The 16,541-nt window shown below is 38.7% G+C and overlaps 1 protein-coding gene across 1 annotated transcript in view; it reads right to left on the bottom strand.

Annotated features, from left to right (window-relative positions):
* Positions 1 to 1,543: 1,543 nt before the first annotated feature.
* LOC123499097 (slowpoke-binding protein-like) overlaps positions 1,544 to 16,541 on the bottom strand; it is a 26,208-nt gene continuing 11,210 nt past the window's right edge. The window contains exons 7-10 of the mRNA XM_045246718.1: positions 10,987 to 11,109; positions 8,534 to 8,551; positions 7,076 to 7,145; positions 1,544 to 1,653 (exon numbers count right to left, since the gene is read on the bottom strand). Of these exons, the coding sequence (XP_045102653.1) occupies positions 1,544 to 1,653; positions 7,076 to 7,145; positions 8,534 to 8,551; positions 10,987 to 11,109 (321 nt within the window). The remainder of the gene's footprint in view (positions 1,654 to 7,075; positions 7,146 to 8,533; positions 8,552 to 10,986; positions 11,110 to 16,541) is intronic.

The following is a 16,541-nucleotide window of genomic DNA, read 5'->3' on the forward strand; positions in this document are numbered from 1 at the left end:
TGGCCGGCTAGACCTAGGGCCCCAGGTCTATGCCGGCCTCACGCCGCAGGTCCTCCTGCTTCACCTCCTCCTGCTACAAAATTGTTGGTGTCTACCTGCAGCCCCATCACAGCCAGAAAATGTTCATCATGAACAGCTAGAGGACTGAACAGTCATCAGCAGACACTGCCATCTGACCATCTGAGGAGCCCTTTAGGGGAGGACTGGGCTCCTCCGCAGTAGTGAGGGGATGGAGGCATGCACACCATTGCCCATTGGACTTAGATTGCAGCAAAAAAAAAAAAAAAAAAAAAAAAAAAAAAAAAAAATTGTAGCTGTAGGAACCGTAGTTTTAAGGACTCTAGGATTAAGGAACGTAGTTTTAAGGACCCTTGGATTAACCGTTGGTGCCATATACCTGCAGCCCCCCACAGCCAGAAAATGCTCATCATGAACAGCTAGGGGACTGAACAGTCCCCAGCAGACACTGCCATCTGACCACCTGAGGAGCCCTTTAGGGGAGGACTGGGCTCTTCCACAGCAGTGTCCCTGTGAGGGGCTGGAGGCGTGCCAACCACTGCCTATTGGCCATAGACTGTAGCTGAAAAAAAAAAAAAAAAAAAAAAAAAAAAAAATGTAGCTGCAGAAACCGTAGATTTAAGGACTCTAGGATTAAGGACTTTAGGATTAAGGAACGTAGTTTTAAGGACTCTAGGATTAAGGACTCTAGGATTAAGGACCGTAGTTTTAAGGACCCCTGGATTAACCGTTGGCGCCATATACCTGCAGCCCCCCACAGCCAGAAAATGCTCATCATGAGTAGCTAGGGGACTGAACAGTCCCCAGCAGACACTGCCATCTGAACATCTGAGGAGCCCTTTAGGGGAGGACTGGGCTCCTCCGCAGCAGTGTCCCTGTGAGGGGCTGGAGGCGTGCCAACCACTGCCTATTGGGCATAGATTGTAGCTGTAAAAAAAAAAAAAAAAAAAAAAAAAAAAAAAAAAAAAATAGCTGCAGAAACCGTAGATTTAAGGACTCAATGATTAAGGACTCTAGGATTAAGGACTCTAGAATTAAGGACTCTAGGATTAAGGAACGTAGTTTTAAGGACTCTAGGATTAAAGACCGTAGTTTTAAGGACCCCTGGATTAACCGTTGGCGCCATATACCTGCAGCCCCCCACAGCCAGAAAATGCTTATCATGAATAGCTAGGGACTGAACAGTCCCCAGCAGACACTGCAATCTGACCACCTGAGGAGCCCTTTAGGGGAGGACTGGGCTCTTCCACATCAGTGTCCCTGTGAGGGGCTGGAGGCGTGCCAACCACTGCCTATAGGCCATAGACTGTAGCTGAAAAAAAAAAAAAAAAAAAAAAAAAAAAAAAATGTAGCTGCAGAAACCGTAGATTTAAGGACTCTAGGATTAAGGACTTTAGGATTAAGGAACGTAGTTTTAAGGACTCTAGGATTAAGGACTCTAGGATTAAGGACCGTAGTTTTAAGGACCCCTGGATTAACCGTTGGCGCCATATACCTGCAGCCCCCCACAGCCAGAAAATGCTCATCATGAGTAGCTAGGGACTGAACAGTCCCCAGCAGACACTGCCATCTGAACATCTGAGGAGCCCTTTAGGGGAGGACTGGGCTCCTCTGCAACAGTGTCCCTGTGAGGGGCTGGAGGCGTGCCAACCACTGCCTATTGGGCATAGATTGTAGCTGTAAAAAAAAAAAAAAAAAAAAAAAAAAAAAAAAAAATGTAGCTGCAGAAACCGTAGATTTAAGGACTCTAGGATTAAGGACTCTAGGATTAAGGAACGTAGTTTTAAGGACTCTAGAATTAAGGACCGTAGTTTTAAGGACCCCTGGATTAACCGTTGGCGCCATATACCTGCAGCCCCCCACAGCCAGAAAATGCTTATCATGAATAGCTAGGGACTGAACAGTCCCCAGCAGACACTGCAATCTGACCACCTGAGGAGCCCTTTAGGGGAGGACTGGGCTCTTCCACAGCAGTGTCCCTGTGAGGGGCTGGAGGCGTGCCAACCACTGCCTATTGGCCATAGACTGTAGCTGTATAAAAAAAAAAAAAAAAAAAAAAAAAATGTAGCTGCAGGAACCGTAGATTTAAGGACTCTAGGATTAAGGAACGTAGTTTTAAGGACTCTAGGATTAAGGACCGTAGTTTTAAGGACCCCTGGATTAACCGTTGGCGCCATATACCTGCAGCCCCCCACAGCCAGAAAATGCTCATCATGAGTAGCTAGGGAACTGAACAGTCCCCAGCAGACACTGCCATCTGAACATCTGAGGAGCCCTTTAGGGGAGGACTGGGCTACTCCGCAGCAGTGTCCCTGTGAGGGGCTGGAGGCGTGCCAACCACTGCCTATTGGGCATAGATTGTAGCTGTAAAAAAAAAAAAAAAAAAAAAAAAAAAAAAAAAAGTAGCTGCAGAAACCGTAGATATAAGGACTCTAGGATTAAGGAACGTAGTTTTAAGGACACTAGGATTAAGGAACACGCAACACAACACAACACAACACAACACCACACACACGGAAGGAGCCTTTTTGGGGAGAAAGAGCTCCAACCACTACACACAACACACACACACACACACACACACACAACACAACACAACACAACACACACAAACATACAATACAAACACAAACACAACACAACACAACACAACACAGAACACAACACAACACAACACAACACAACACAACACAACACAACACAACACAAACACACAACACAACACACACAAACACACAACAAAGAACACAAATAGGCTAGTCTAGGCTATGCTAGGTTAGATTAGGTTAGGTTAGGTTAGGTTAGGTTAGGCTAGACTAGGCTAGGCTAGGATAGGTTAGGTTAGATTAGGTTAGGATAGGATAGGATAGGTTAGGATAGGTTAGGTTAGGATAGGATAGGTTAGGTTAGGTTAGGTTAGCTCTCACTCTCTATCTCAAATTAAGTTCTCACTCTCATTAGAAAGCTTCTTAAGTCTGTTTCTTCTGACAATAATGTACAAATGTTCTTTATATGGTACTGCAGCCACAAAAACACCCGCCTTCTTACTGCAACTACAATCATAAACACAACACAAACACAGCACAACACAACACAAACATAGCACACACATACACCCACAGTCCTACTCCAAGATCGGTCACTATGAGGTCTGATCTCTTTCCGTAGGGGAAAGGCTGGCTGGGTGACCAGCAAACGACTGTGGTGAATAACACACACACACACACACACACACACACACACACACACACACACACACACACACACACACACACACACACACACTTTTTTTTTTTCTTGTCACCCACCCACACACACACACATTGTGGAATTGGTGGAAGAGGCGAGAAGGAAAAATGATGAGCGGTCTGAGGAGGAAAGAGAAAAGTTTTTTTGGAGAGTTATAGGAGAGAGAGTCAGAAAGTGGTATATGGAAAGAAGGAATACGGAGGAACCCCTAGAGGGAGCAGTGGGTGGACCGTAATGTATACTAATATAGATGGGATACTGTCAAGTAGATTGGAATTGCAAGACTATATGATAGTGGAGAAGCCTGATATCGTGTGTTTGACTGAGACAAAATTGCATGAAAAAACAAAGATAAATTTGGATAATAAATATAATATATGGAGAAAGGATAGGGAGAGTAAAGGTGGAGGAGGAGTTATGATTATGACGAAGAAAGAAAGAAATGTGGATAAGGTTTGGTATGGGAAGAACAACGCAGAAGTGATAACCATAAGGATAAAAAGTGATGGAAAAGAATTAATAATTATGGTGACCTATGTACCTCCTAAAACAAATTCTTGGACATTAAGGGAATACGACAATATGATCAAGGATACTTTACAGAGTTTGGAAAGTGTATTATCTGGAAAAAGAAAGGTGATACTAGTAGGAGATTTTAATTGTAAGGAGGTGGATTGGGAAAATCTAGTAAGTGGTGTTGGAGAAGAAGCATGGGGAGAGAGATTTCTTAATCTAATGATGGAAAATATGATGGAACAGAGGGTGAAGGAAAATACTAGATATAGAGGAGATGATGAACCGGCTAGACTGGATTTGGTGTTAACAAGAGAAGTGTACCTATGTGGAGATATACAATACAAGTGTCCTTTGGGAAAGAGTGATCATGTGGTTATGGAAATGCAGATAGCAACAACACAGCGAAGGAAGGACGAGACATACAGGAGTGGTAGATTGAATTATAGAAAGATGGACACAGAAAGTTTGAAAAATTATTTCAGAAAATTAGATTGGGAGGAGATGTTACAAATCAGAGAAGTGCAAAAGAAATATGAGATTTTTATGAAATATTATAAAGAAGGAGTTATGAAATTTGTACCAAAGTATAAACCAAGAGAGGAAGGAAGAAAGGATTGGTTTAATGCAACTTGTGTTAAGGCTAAGGAAAAGAGAGATGTGGCTTGGAAAAGATGGAAAAAGAGCAGGAATATACTAAATAAGGAGAATTATAGAGTGGCAAGAAATGAGTATGTGAGGGTAAGGAGGAGGAAGAAAGAAAATTTGAAAAAGATATTGTAGACAAGAGTAAGGAACACCCAAAATTGTTTTACAGGTTCATAAATGGTAAACTTAAAAAGAGAGAGTCCATTGAAAGATTAAAAGGAGAGCAAGGGATAGTAGATGACCCTAAGAATATAGCGGAATTGCTAAATAATAGGTTTCAGCAAGTATTTACTAAAGAAACAATGTTTGTAAAGCCACAGAATATACAAGGAAATGTGCACATGGAGGACATTAAGATACCAAAAAAGGAGTTATATAAAATGTTGGAGGAACTTAAAGATGATAAAGCGATGGGACCAGATGAAGTTTCAGGAAAATTATTGAAGGAGTGTAGAGAAGAATTGATTGATCCATTATATGATATTATAAGGTGCTCATTAGAAACAGGGGAAGTACCAGTAGAGTGGAAGAGAGCTGAAGTGGTGCCCATTTATAAGGGAGGCAGTAAGGAAGAGCCTCTTAACTATAGACCTGTGTCTCTAACAAGTGTGGTCGGTAAGATTTGTGAGAGGGTGATAAAGAAATATTGGATACGGTTCCTGGAGGATCATAAGTTATTATCGGATCATCAATTTGGCTTCAGGAAAGGGAGGTCATGTGTAACAAATCTACTGAGCTTTTATTCAAGAGTGGTTGACAAAATACAGGAGAGAGAGGATGGATGGACTGTGTATATTTGGATTTAAAGAAAGCTTTTGACAAGGTACCTCACGAGAGACTGTTATGGAAAGTAGAGATTTATGGAGGACTGAAAGGAAAAGTGTTAAAGTGGATGGAAAACTACTTGAGATGGAGGGAGATGAGAACGATAATAAGGGATGCAAGGTCGGACTGGTTGGTGGTGGAGAGTGGAGTCCCACAAGGCTCAGTGCTGGCACCAATACTTTTCCTGGTATATATAAATGACATGCCAGAGGGAGTAAACAGTTATATTAATTTGTTTGCGGATGATGCGAAGTTGTGTAGGTGTGTGAAGAGTGAAGAAGATTGTGAAATTTTACAGGCAGACCTGGATAAGATTTGGAAGTGGAGCAAGAGGTGGCAAATGGAATTTAATCTGAGCAAAAGTCATGTGATGGAGATGGGAAAGAGTGGAAGACGGCCAAGAGGGTCATATAAGATGGGTGAAGAAGTAGTGTTGAAAAAGGTGGAAAAGGAAAAGGATTTGGGAGTGATAATACAAGACCATGGGCAGTTTGAGGCTCATATTGATAAGATGTTTGGAGAAACGTATAATTTGATAAAAAATATTGGATTAGCCTTCCATTATATGGATAAAGATATGATGAAGAAATTAATTAGTATGGTAATTAGACCAAGATTGGAATATGCTGGAGTGGTTTGGTCCCCTTATAAAAAGAAGCATATAAGGAAGTTGGAGAGATTGCAGAGAATGGCAACAAAAATGGTTCCGGAATTGGCAGAAATGACCTATGAGGAGAGATTAAAAGAAATTAATTTGCCTACCTTGGAACAAAGAAGAGAAAAAGGAGATTTAATACAGGTTTATAAACTGTTGAATGGACTGGATGAAGTGGATAATGAGCAAATGATGTTGAGAGAGGAAAACTTAAGTAGAACTACAAGATCGCATAGTAAAAAGATAGCCAAGGGAATATGCTTGAAAGATGTGAAAAAATATAGTTTCCCACAAAGATGTGTGGAGGTGTGGAATGGCTTGAGTGAGGAGGTGGTGTCAGCAAGGAGTGTGCATAGTTTTAAAGGAAAGTTGGATGTGTGTAGATATGGAGACGGGGCCACACGAGTATGATACCCAGGCCCTGTAAAATTACAACTAGGTGAATACAACTAGGTGAATACACACACACACACACACACACACACACCTTCAATTCAATACAATATCAATATCATTTAATAATTGAATAATGTCACTAAGGAGAGGCAATCATAGAACCTACTTTTTCTTATTGTTTGGACTTCTTTATGTAAAAGAATAAATCATGTATTCAAGCTAATAAAATCATAAAGTTATAGTTCTATACAGTAAGATTCTAAGCTGGATCTTTTGATATTCAAAACAATAAAATTGTACATGTGTTGCTGTGGCATTAGGAAAGTAAAGAACCGCTTTACTATCAGAAAGAGACTGGCAAGGAAAATATGGCTCACTCTTCTAAAAGCACTCTGTAGTATGTCAGTAGTATATCAATTTAATTTGGGAAAAGCCTGTAGCAAATAGTAAAAAAAAATATGAGAAAAATATAGTGTTTCTGTGACTGGGAAAGACTAAGAAGTACAAATGGTAGTGATGGTATATGCAGTGGTGAAGAAAAAGAACTATATGTGTAAAACAATCTGGAATAAAGTTGTCTGAGACTAGTAATCATATCATCCTAAGAGGAGCATGTTGTCTGGCATTTTCTCAGGCCTAGTATGGTCTTAGAGGAAGGGACTGTTTGACAAAATAAGATCCAACTTAGTGAATTTACTGTATTGAGAAAATTAACTAAGTAGTACATGTTGAAGATGCAGGAAAATGAAGAAGTTATCTTAGAACACTCACCTTCTCTGTTTTGGAATCTTCTGACTTCCTTGAGGATGTTCCTTATCATTGGTGAGTACCGAATCTGGAACTGTGACTGTGGGGAAGGACGAATAAAAACTTGCATTACAAATCAACAAAGAGTAAAACTTCAATATTGCATCATATCAAGACATGGTGTGTATGTGTGTGTCTGTGTATCAAACTGATTCCCTTAGTGGGAGTGCTGCTACATTTTTTTCTGGTGCAAGTAATGTGTATTGCAAAACAGTAGAATATGATAAACATAAAAGCATTTCATTATGTACTACATCACTGGCAAAAAGACAAAACTTTCACACTTACGTATTTCTATCAAATCACATTTCTTTTCAAATTTCTTGTATAGTCATCTACTCATCTCACAACAACTCTTACAAAAAGCTAATTGCAATCTGTAATTGCAACTGAAAGCTGGAAGCCAGCAAATGAAAGACTAGGCAAGTTTCTTCCAGTTCAGTTTAGTGAGCAACAAAGTTGCATATTTAATATTGGTTTTAGATTTATATGTACGTACACTAGAATAAAGTCATATTGCTGGAAAAATGATGCTCTCTTCCTTTATGAACAAAGAAACAAATAAACCATGGAAATTTCTTTGATGAACCTTGAAGCAGCAACAGTTATTTGCAAGATTACCCTAATTATGTCACGGAGTGAAATAAATCTGTTTTTCCAGAAGAACCAAGCATGTTATTTGAAAGATGCTGTAAAATAAGAGAGAGTCTGTAATTTTCTGTATAATAAACTCAATAATTTTCTTTCATCTCAAGGAAAAGCTACACATGATACAATACCTATAAGCAGATGTATGTATTAAATAAACTATAATAAAGCTTCATGTGATTGTATAAAACATTTGCTAACAGAACTGTTCTCATCCTTTTTTTTCTTTTTTCCATATTTAAGATAATAATCATAAAACATGTATCAATTCTACGCTACTACATATTATATATTTTATTACCAGTAATGGGGTCTAGCATAAAAATCTGTTATATTCTTTTACTAGAATTTCTTTTCTATATTCTTCATTGATGTGTTAAGGAGAAAAATGTTCTAAAAAAAAAAATACAATAAATAATGAAAAGATATTTGCCACATGAGCTACAAAACTAATGCAAAATTACAATGCTTTCTTAAGAGCAACATCAAGTGATATACAAATAGTACACAGGTGTCTACACATTAGAAATGTTAGTGATGAATGTTCTACAGCTAACTCAGAACACTACACAGAAACACTCACCTTGTGTTACTCAAAGGAAAGATTAAGAAACAAAAGAAACAACAATAAGAATAACTGAATTTACAGCAGTTTGAAAACTATTTATGCACTTGTAAAACATATATTTCAAAACAGTGAAATGAATTTTAGATCTGAAACTATTTTCTTATTTATGGTCAAGCAAACTGATGTAAATGGAACCAAGACTTTACCATCAAAGCCACTGTAAGCTTTAAGAGAAAACAATAATTTTCCAAATCAGGATTTTATGAAACAATGGAACAAAACCCTGGGAGTGGTTAAGTTAAACGAAATACAGGAATGTATACTAAACTTAAACAATACACCAGCTTAATAAGGAAAGTTTGGTTTACTGATAAAACCTGTCTATTAGGGAAGTCTGGACAAAAGAGGACATATAAGACAATATTTTCAGGATTGATAATGACAGGCATTACAAGGAAGATCAAAATCATTATCATGCACAATATTGAGAAATCTCAAATACAATATATAGTATATGCCAGCTTGCATGGTGCCTGATTATGTAAATATATAACAAATTTTGTTAAGAAAATTAGTACTTTATTTTGAAGTGATTTAGCTATACACATGTTGAACTTGTTCAGAGGAATAAAAAACTCAACAGAGGCTCATTAAGATCATGAAGATGGGAAAAAAATATCTGAAAACACAATAAAACAACAATTATAAATGTATGTCATCTTAGGTACGGAATACAATGTGGTCATCCATGGCCAGGCAGTAAAATGACCTTAAAAGTGCTACAAAATTTGATTTAATTCACCAGTAACTTAAAGGTAGCATTCAACCTCTGTATAAACTGTGACTTCTTCTGGGGGGGTTTCAGTGAACTGGAAAATGGCCTTGCAAACTGATATATATATATATATATATATATATATATATATATATATATATATATATATATATATATATATATATATATATATATATATATATATATATATATGTACATGAAAGATAAAGGCATGTGCATACTTGAGGCTAAATCAACTTCAAAACTGGTCTAAATGTAAAGGACATACCTCTTTAAATTAATGGTCTGATTTAAGTAGAGGTATATATTATGAATATGTATATGATATAGTGTAATTAAAATCTATCTTACACACATAAAAGAGAACATTACCAATATCTAAATTTAATTTCTAATATGTAATACTGCATGTAAAGTTTGAAATGATGATTAATCTAACTATTGCATCTGAAATGTATGTCTTGTAATGTTAAATCTAAAGTTCATTAAAAAGGAAAGTAAAGTAGTATCAAACAAATGAGCAGTGTATTGTAGTGTGCTCATATGTGGTCAGAGTGAAATGAAAAATGTCAGTAAAATGTATAACAAGAGTCATGTTATCTTGTCTTTAAATTTGGGAATCAAGAAGCAGTATTATTTGCCATACAATTCCATGGAAAGCTAAAGATATAAATAATATTGAGATGTATGTGATTGTTTTGTGTTACATTGCTGTGCATGTGTGTTCACTAATAGAGTTAGTTTACTAGTAAATTACATGAGGAAATACACAAAGTGCACGTGATAAGTACTCAGTACGTACATGATGTGAGCCAAACTTTCAAAATTTTATTTTGGAACTAAGAATACATATACTATAAGTTTACCTAAGTATATGCAAAGCACAGTGATACCATCACATGTTTGTTCACTAACTTTCCAGAGTGTCAGAAATAACTGAGACTTTGGGATATTCCACACTTTATTTTACCTTTTCTTTTTTTAATTCTATGCGTCCATTCGGGGTGACCCTGCTGGGGTTTATATAATTTTTTTTTATTTTCCCCTGTCCTTGCATAAAATTTCCATAATGATAATACTAATAATAATGATAATAATAATAATAATAATGATAATAATGATAATAATAATAATAATAACAATAATAACAATAATAATGATAATACGTATAATAATATTCTTGTGTCGTGGAGTGTGAGTCCTTGTAATGTCCTTAAAAATGTTTTTGAGTGATGAATTATACTGAAAAATTCTTTTGAGAAGCTCTTTCCTTTCTGAACTTTAATTTTTCTGAAATAAGTCATTCCTCTTAACAGACCCATGAAAGTACATTTTTAAGCAGTGATTGACGTCCAATGTTTACAAAAGTTATCTCTTTGCATGTCAACCTAAGAATGCACATGCAGCACCAAGCAAGATGGAAACACTACACAACAACAGTCTAACTTTACCTAGAAGGAAAGGCTTATAAAAAATATATAGTACATAGGTATATAATCACCCAATATGAAAAACAAATTACATTAACTACAAATATAAATCTACATGGAATGCAAAAGAAGCATTAGAGTTGTCAAAATATCTTATATAATCAAGCACTCACAAAAAAAGTTCCTTCATCATAAACATAAAATGAAGTAAACTTCTAGACACATAAATTTCATATACATAATTCATTAACTCTGAAAAGAGAAAATGACAATGATTATACACTTACACCTAAACAAGAATAAAGGGAAAGGGGTGGTGGGCTTTACTAGGGCTACATAGGGTGATTTACTTTATAGTAAATGCTTGCCAATTGTAGGAGGGTAAGCTAGGGTCAGCTGGAGCCTGAAGTCTATAATATTGGTACAAGCTCACCGGGAGAGGAGCTGCCCGCATTTCTCGCAGATCCAGGTTACGGAAGAAGTCAAGGCAGAGGATTTCTTCAATGCTGGGGTACTGGTCTCCATTACCAAAGATGTACTCCAGCACCTGCACCACCTGTCAACCCACCAGTCTCATCAGTGGTGGTGCAACAGTTACCATGGTGTGTGCTGAATAGACGTTACTTAGTGCTGATTAACATATATGATTTATTTTCTACAAACATTTTTCATTTCAGTATGATTGAATCTTTTATATTGAGTTCTGATAAGTTACTTGATGCTATATGTGCACATGTCTGTATTAATATTTTGAGTGAGATTACTTGACTTCTCATGCACTATGTACAAAAAGACTAAGATGCATAAAAGTATATACCTATCCCACATTTATCTCGCGAAACTGGTGCCTGAAAATGCAAGATAACAAGAAAAGAATAAATGGGAAATAAATGAACAGGTCCACCAACCCAAAAGGGGGGCTACTATACACCCCACTTCAGAGCCCCACCTTGGTATATTTCTTACACTACATCAACATTTTCCTGGGGTGTCTACTGCTAGATTTTGCCCTTTCATTGTGTCGATGTAGAGTCAGCTTCTTACATGATGAAGCAATTTTACTACCAATAATTCTAACTTAAAAGTGACATTCATCATGATTTTTTTCTTTTTTTTTGTCATGGTAGCTGTCATTGGCTAAAGCTAAGCTGCCTGACATGTATCATAAATCTGCCTTCTTTCTCTTCCCTTCGACACCCCTCTCCCTGTACTTTCCTTCCCCCATGCTTCTCAAAGATATACTTCTATTCTCTTTCTCTCTCTCTCTCTCTCTCTCTCTCTCTCTCTCTCTCTCTCTCTCTCTCTCTCTCTCACACACACACACACACACACACACTCAGTCCTATGAGCTCTGAGCTCACTCCGTAATGGGGACGACTGGCTGGGTGACTAGCAGGCGACCCAGGTGAACTACACACACACACACACACACACCAAAATGTTTTACAAATTCATAAATGGAAAATTAAATAAAAGGGAGGCAACAGAAAAGTAAAAGTTGGGGAAGAAGTATATGAGGATGCTAGAGATATAGCTGAAATATTGAACAACAACTTTTGCAAAGTGTTTACAAAGGAGGAGCATTTTACAGGAGAAAGGCCTACGGAAATAAAGCAAATGCATGACATCATGGTTACTAAAGAAGATATAAGGAAAATTATAAGTAACTTGAATATTAATAAATCAATGGGGCCTGATGGCATATCTGGGAGGTTGCTGAAAGAATGTAAAGATCAATTGTTGAACCCCATATTTGATATTGTGGAAACCTCCATACGAACAGGAATAGTCCCGAAAGAGTGGAAAAGAGCTGACATTATAAGAATGCCTATATATAAGAATGGAAGTAGAATGGAACCGTTAAATTACAGACCAGTATCGTTGACTAGTATATTGTGCAAGGTATGTGAAGAAGTAATTAAAGCAAAGTGGAGTGAGTATCTAGAAAGTGAAAACATCCTGAGTGAAAGGCAGTTTGGTTTCAGAATAGGAAGATCGTGCATATCCAATTTATTATGTTCTTATTCAAGAGTGACTAACATACTACAACATAGAGGTGGATGGGTGGATGCTATTTACCTGGACTTGAGAAAGGCCTTTGATAAAGTGCTACACAAAAGACTGATGTGGAAACTAAAGAAGATTGGAAAAGTAAGTGATAAACTAGCAAAATGGATGGAAAATTACTTAGTGGAAAGAGAAATGCGAACAGTGGTGAAAGGAAAGAAGTCAGAGTGGAAAAAGGTAACCAGTGGAGTTCCACAAGGGTCAGTGCTGGGTCCCATCATGTTTTTTATTTATGTTAATGATATGCCAGTAGGAATAGACAGTTACATGAATATGTTCGTGGACGATACTAAAATTATGAGGAGAGTTAAGAATGTGGAAGATTGTAACAAGTTACAGGAAGATCTTGATAAAATATATGAGTGGAGTAAAGACTGGCAGATGGAATTTAATATAAACAAGAGCCATGTTATGAAAATGGGAAGTAGATACAGACCAAACAGGGATTACAGGCTGGGTGATGAGAAAATTAAAGAGACCAATGAGGAGAAAGACTTAGGAGTAACGTGCAAAATACTCTGTCACCGGAGAAACACATTAACAAGATATTTGGGAAAACATATAATATGCTTCAAAATATTGGTCTTCCATTCCACTACCTAGATGAAGGAATGATGAAGAAGATACTATGCACTTTAATAAGACCCCAGTTAGAATATGCAGCTTGTGTCTGGTCACCACACATGAAGAAAAATGTGAAGAAGGTGGAAAGGGTACAGAGGCTGGCAACAAGGATTGTACCAGGATTCAAGGAGTTAAACTATGAGGAAAGACCGAGGGAGCTGGGGCTGACCACATTAGAAGAGAGAAGAACAAGGGGTGACATGATAACTATGTATAAATTGGTGAACAAGATTGACATATTGGACAGAGAATTGATAAAGGTGACCACAAGTAATCATCTCCAAGAACATGGAAAAAAACTAATAAAAGACATCTGTTTAAATGACGTGAGAAAATACAGTTTCCCGCATCGTAGTATTGATAAGTGGAATAAACTGACAGTGATGTCGTTGACGCGGTGTGTGTCAATCAGATGAAAGAGAGATATGACAGGAGTAGACAAGGAGACAGGACACAGAGAGCTTAGCTCGAGCCCTGTAATACACAAATAGGTAAATACAAATAGGTAAATACACACACACACACACACACACACACACACACACACACACACACACACACACACACACACACACACACACACACACACACACACACACACACACACACACACACACTAGGTGGGAGTTAACTTTGTGGGTATGTAGTGTTGACACCACATCACCACACCACCATCATCATCACCATTGCATCACCATGGTGGTGCTATCAAACACAATCACCAGATACCATCACATATCACAGCATCACCACACCACCACCATCACCACCACACACCATATCACATCATGCATCCTTCGTACCCCAACCAGCCCAGCCCTGGTGAGCACCCGCCAAGCCCTTAATTGCTAGCACAACCACCAACACGAGTATTTGGCATTGTTAGTACCTGTGCAGACGGACAAAGATTCGTATCTCCAAGTCGCTGGTGATCCCTGTCTTACTCTACGGTTGTGAGACATGGACACTGAACACCGAGCTGAAGAGGCGATTTGATGTCTTTGGTACTAGATGCCTTCGCATGATCATGGGATACCACTGGTATGACATTGTGTCAAATCAGTGATTACTCCGTAAGAATGATTCGAGGCCGATTACCAGCATAGTCCGTCAACGCCAACTGCGACTATATGGGCATGTGGCACGCTACCAGGAAGCTGACCCTGCACATCAGGTTGTCTCCGAAAGGGATAACCCAGCATGGAGGAGGCCAAGGGGATGTCCACAGAACGCATGGCTGTGGCAAGTCGATGCCTCCTGCTGGGAGCTACTTGGCATGGGAAGGGAGCCTGCATGGAGACTTGCGAGGTGTGACCTCCTGGAGTGGCACCATAGGGTAGGCGATGCGCCCCCACGCTGTTTGTCCCCCATGATTGATTGATTGATATAAGACTTTAAATATATGAGAAACATGACTAAAGTGTAATGATATCCAATAACATCAAGTCTAAGTATTCATATTTTCAAGTTTAATATTTTCATAATGTCAAGAACAAAACAAATTTTTTTTTATATGACAAGGAATGTTTTTTTTCTTTTATTTACCTTGAAAGTAGATTTCTTTGTATTCAGAAAACGTAATATATAATTTGGCTGTGATCTTTTTACCATTTTGGTGTGTTTGTGGTACCGTTAGTGAGAAATACAGGAGGTTCATTGGATTCACTGGACTTCGCTATGTAAACACTGAATTCGGTAATGTTATTATATGGTGATTATTGGTTTAAGTATTTGTTGTGTCTAAAACTGTAGTGTATTCCAGCCTTAGTGTCTTCTTTCCTCTCGCAATATTTAAAATGAATTTCGTACGTAAATATTGGGCCACAGAGCCACATCACTGGTGCCATCCTGCCAGGTCAGTGCATCAATGTTTATCTACACTTCCTTGTGTTTTCAGATCCAAAGAGTGAAGCAAAATAAGAATTAACTTACATAAAAGATATATAACTCCAAAATGTCTTTAAATAGGGCAATGGTTATATCCTTGTTCGAACACCTACAACATTAACAGCTGCGCGGACCCAGACCAGCACACCAACACCACCCTCCTATCTCACTGTATCAACTCGTCTACATTTCCTTCTATTTTCGTTGTTACCCTAGAACTTCCACCCGTTCTTTACCTGAAATGCATAAACATTAGCAGAAGGACAAAGAAAAGTGGAATGGAACTGTGTCAGGAAGAGTATTATTATTATTAGTAGTAGTAGTAGTAGTGGTAGTTAGTGTGTGTGTGTGTGTGTGTGTGTGTGTGTGTGTGTGTGTGTGTGTGTGTGTGTGTGTGTGTGTGTGTAATTCACTTCGGTCGCCTGCTGGTCACCCAGCCAGTCTTCCCCATTACGGAGCGAGCTTAGAGCTCATAGACCGATCTTCGGGTAGGACTGAGACCACATCACACAAAACACACAACAGGAAAGCGAGGCCACAGCCCCTCGAGTCACATCCCGTACCTATTTACTGCTAGGTGAACAGGGGCCACACATTAAGAAGCTTGCCCATTTGCCTCGCCGCTTCCCGGGACTCGAACCCGGCCCTCTCGATTGTGAGTCGAGCATGTTAACCACTACGCTACGCGGTGTGTATGTGTGTGTGTGTATGTGTGTGTGTGTACGGAGGGCCCAGCAGAACTCATAATGACCGATCTTTGCGGTGTACTACTACTACTACTACTACTACTACTACTACTACTACTACTACTGCTGCTGCTGCAACGATTACTACTATTGCTACTACTACTACTACTACTACTACTACCACTACTACTGCTACTGATAATAATGATGATGTGATCTTTGTTTAATTCACTTGTTTGATCTGCTGCAGTCTCTGACGAGACAGCCAGACGTTACCCTACGGAACGAGCTCAGAGCTCATTGTTTCTGATCTTCGGATAGGCCTGAGACCAGGCACACCACACACCGGGACAACAAGGTCACAACTCCTCGATTTACATCCCGTACCTACTCACTACTAGGTGAACAGGGGCTACACGTGAAAGGAGACACACCCAAATATCTCCACCCGGCCGGGGAATCGAATCCCGGTCATCTGGCTTGTGAAGCCAGCGCTTTAACCACTGAGCTACCGGGCCGTGTGTGTGTGTGTGTGTGTGTGTGTGTGTGTGTGTGTGTGTGTGTGTGTGTGTGTGTGTGTGTGTGTGTGTGTGTAGTGAGAAATACTGTCCTGAGAGAGAGAGAGAGAGAGAGAGAGAGAGAGAGAGAGAGAGAGAGAGAGAGAGAGAATAATTGAATGGGATTACATACCACTGAGCTACCGGGCCGTGTGTGTGTGTGTGTG

The sequence above is a fragment of the Portunus trituberculatus genome, chromosome 49 (assembly GCF_017591435.1).
Source record: "Portunus trituberculatus isolate SZX2019 chromosome 49, ASM1759143v1, whole genome shotgun sequence".
Taxonomy (NCBI): Eukaryota; Metazoa; Arthropoda; class Malacostraca; order Decapoda; family Portunidae; genus Portunus; species Portunus trituberculatus.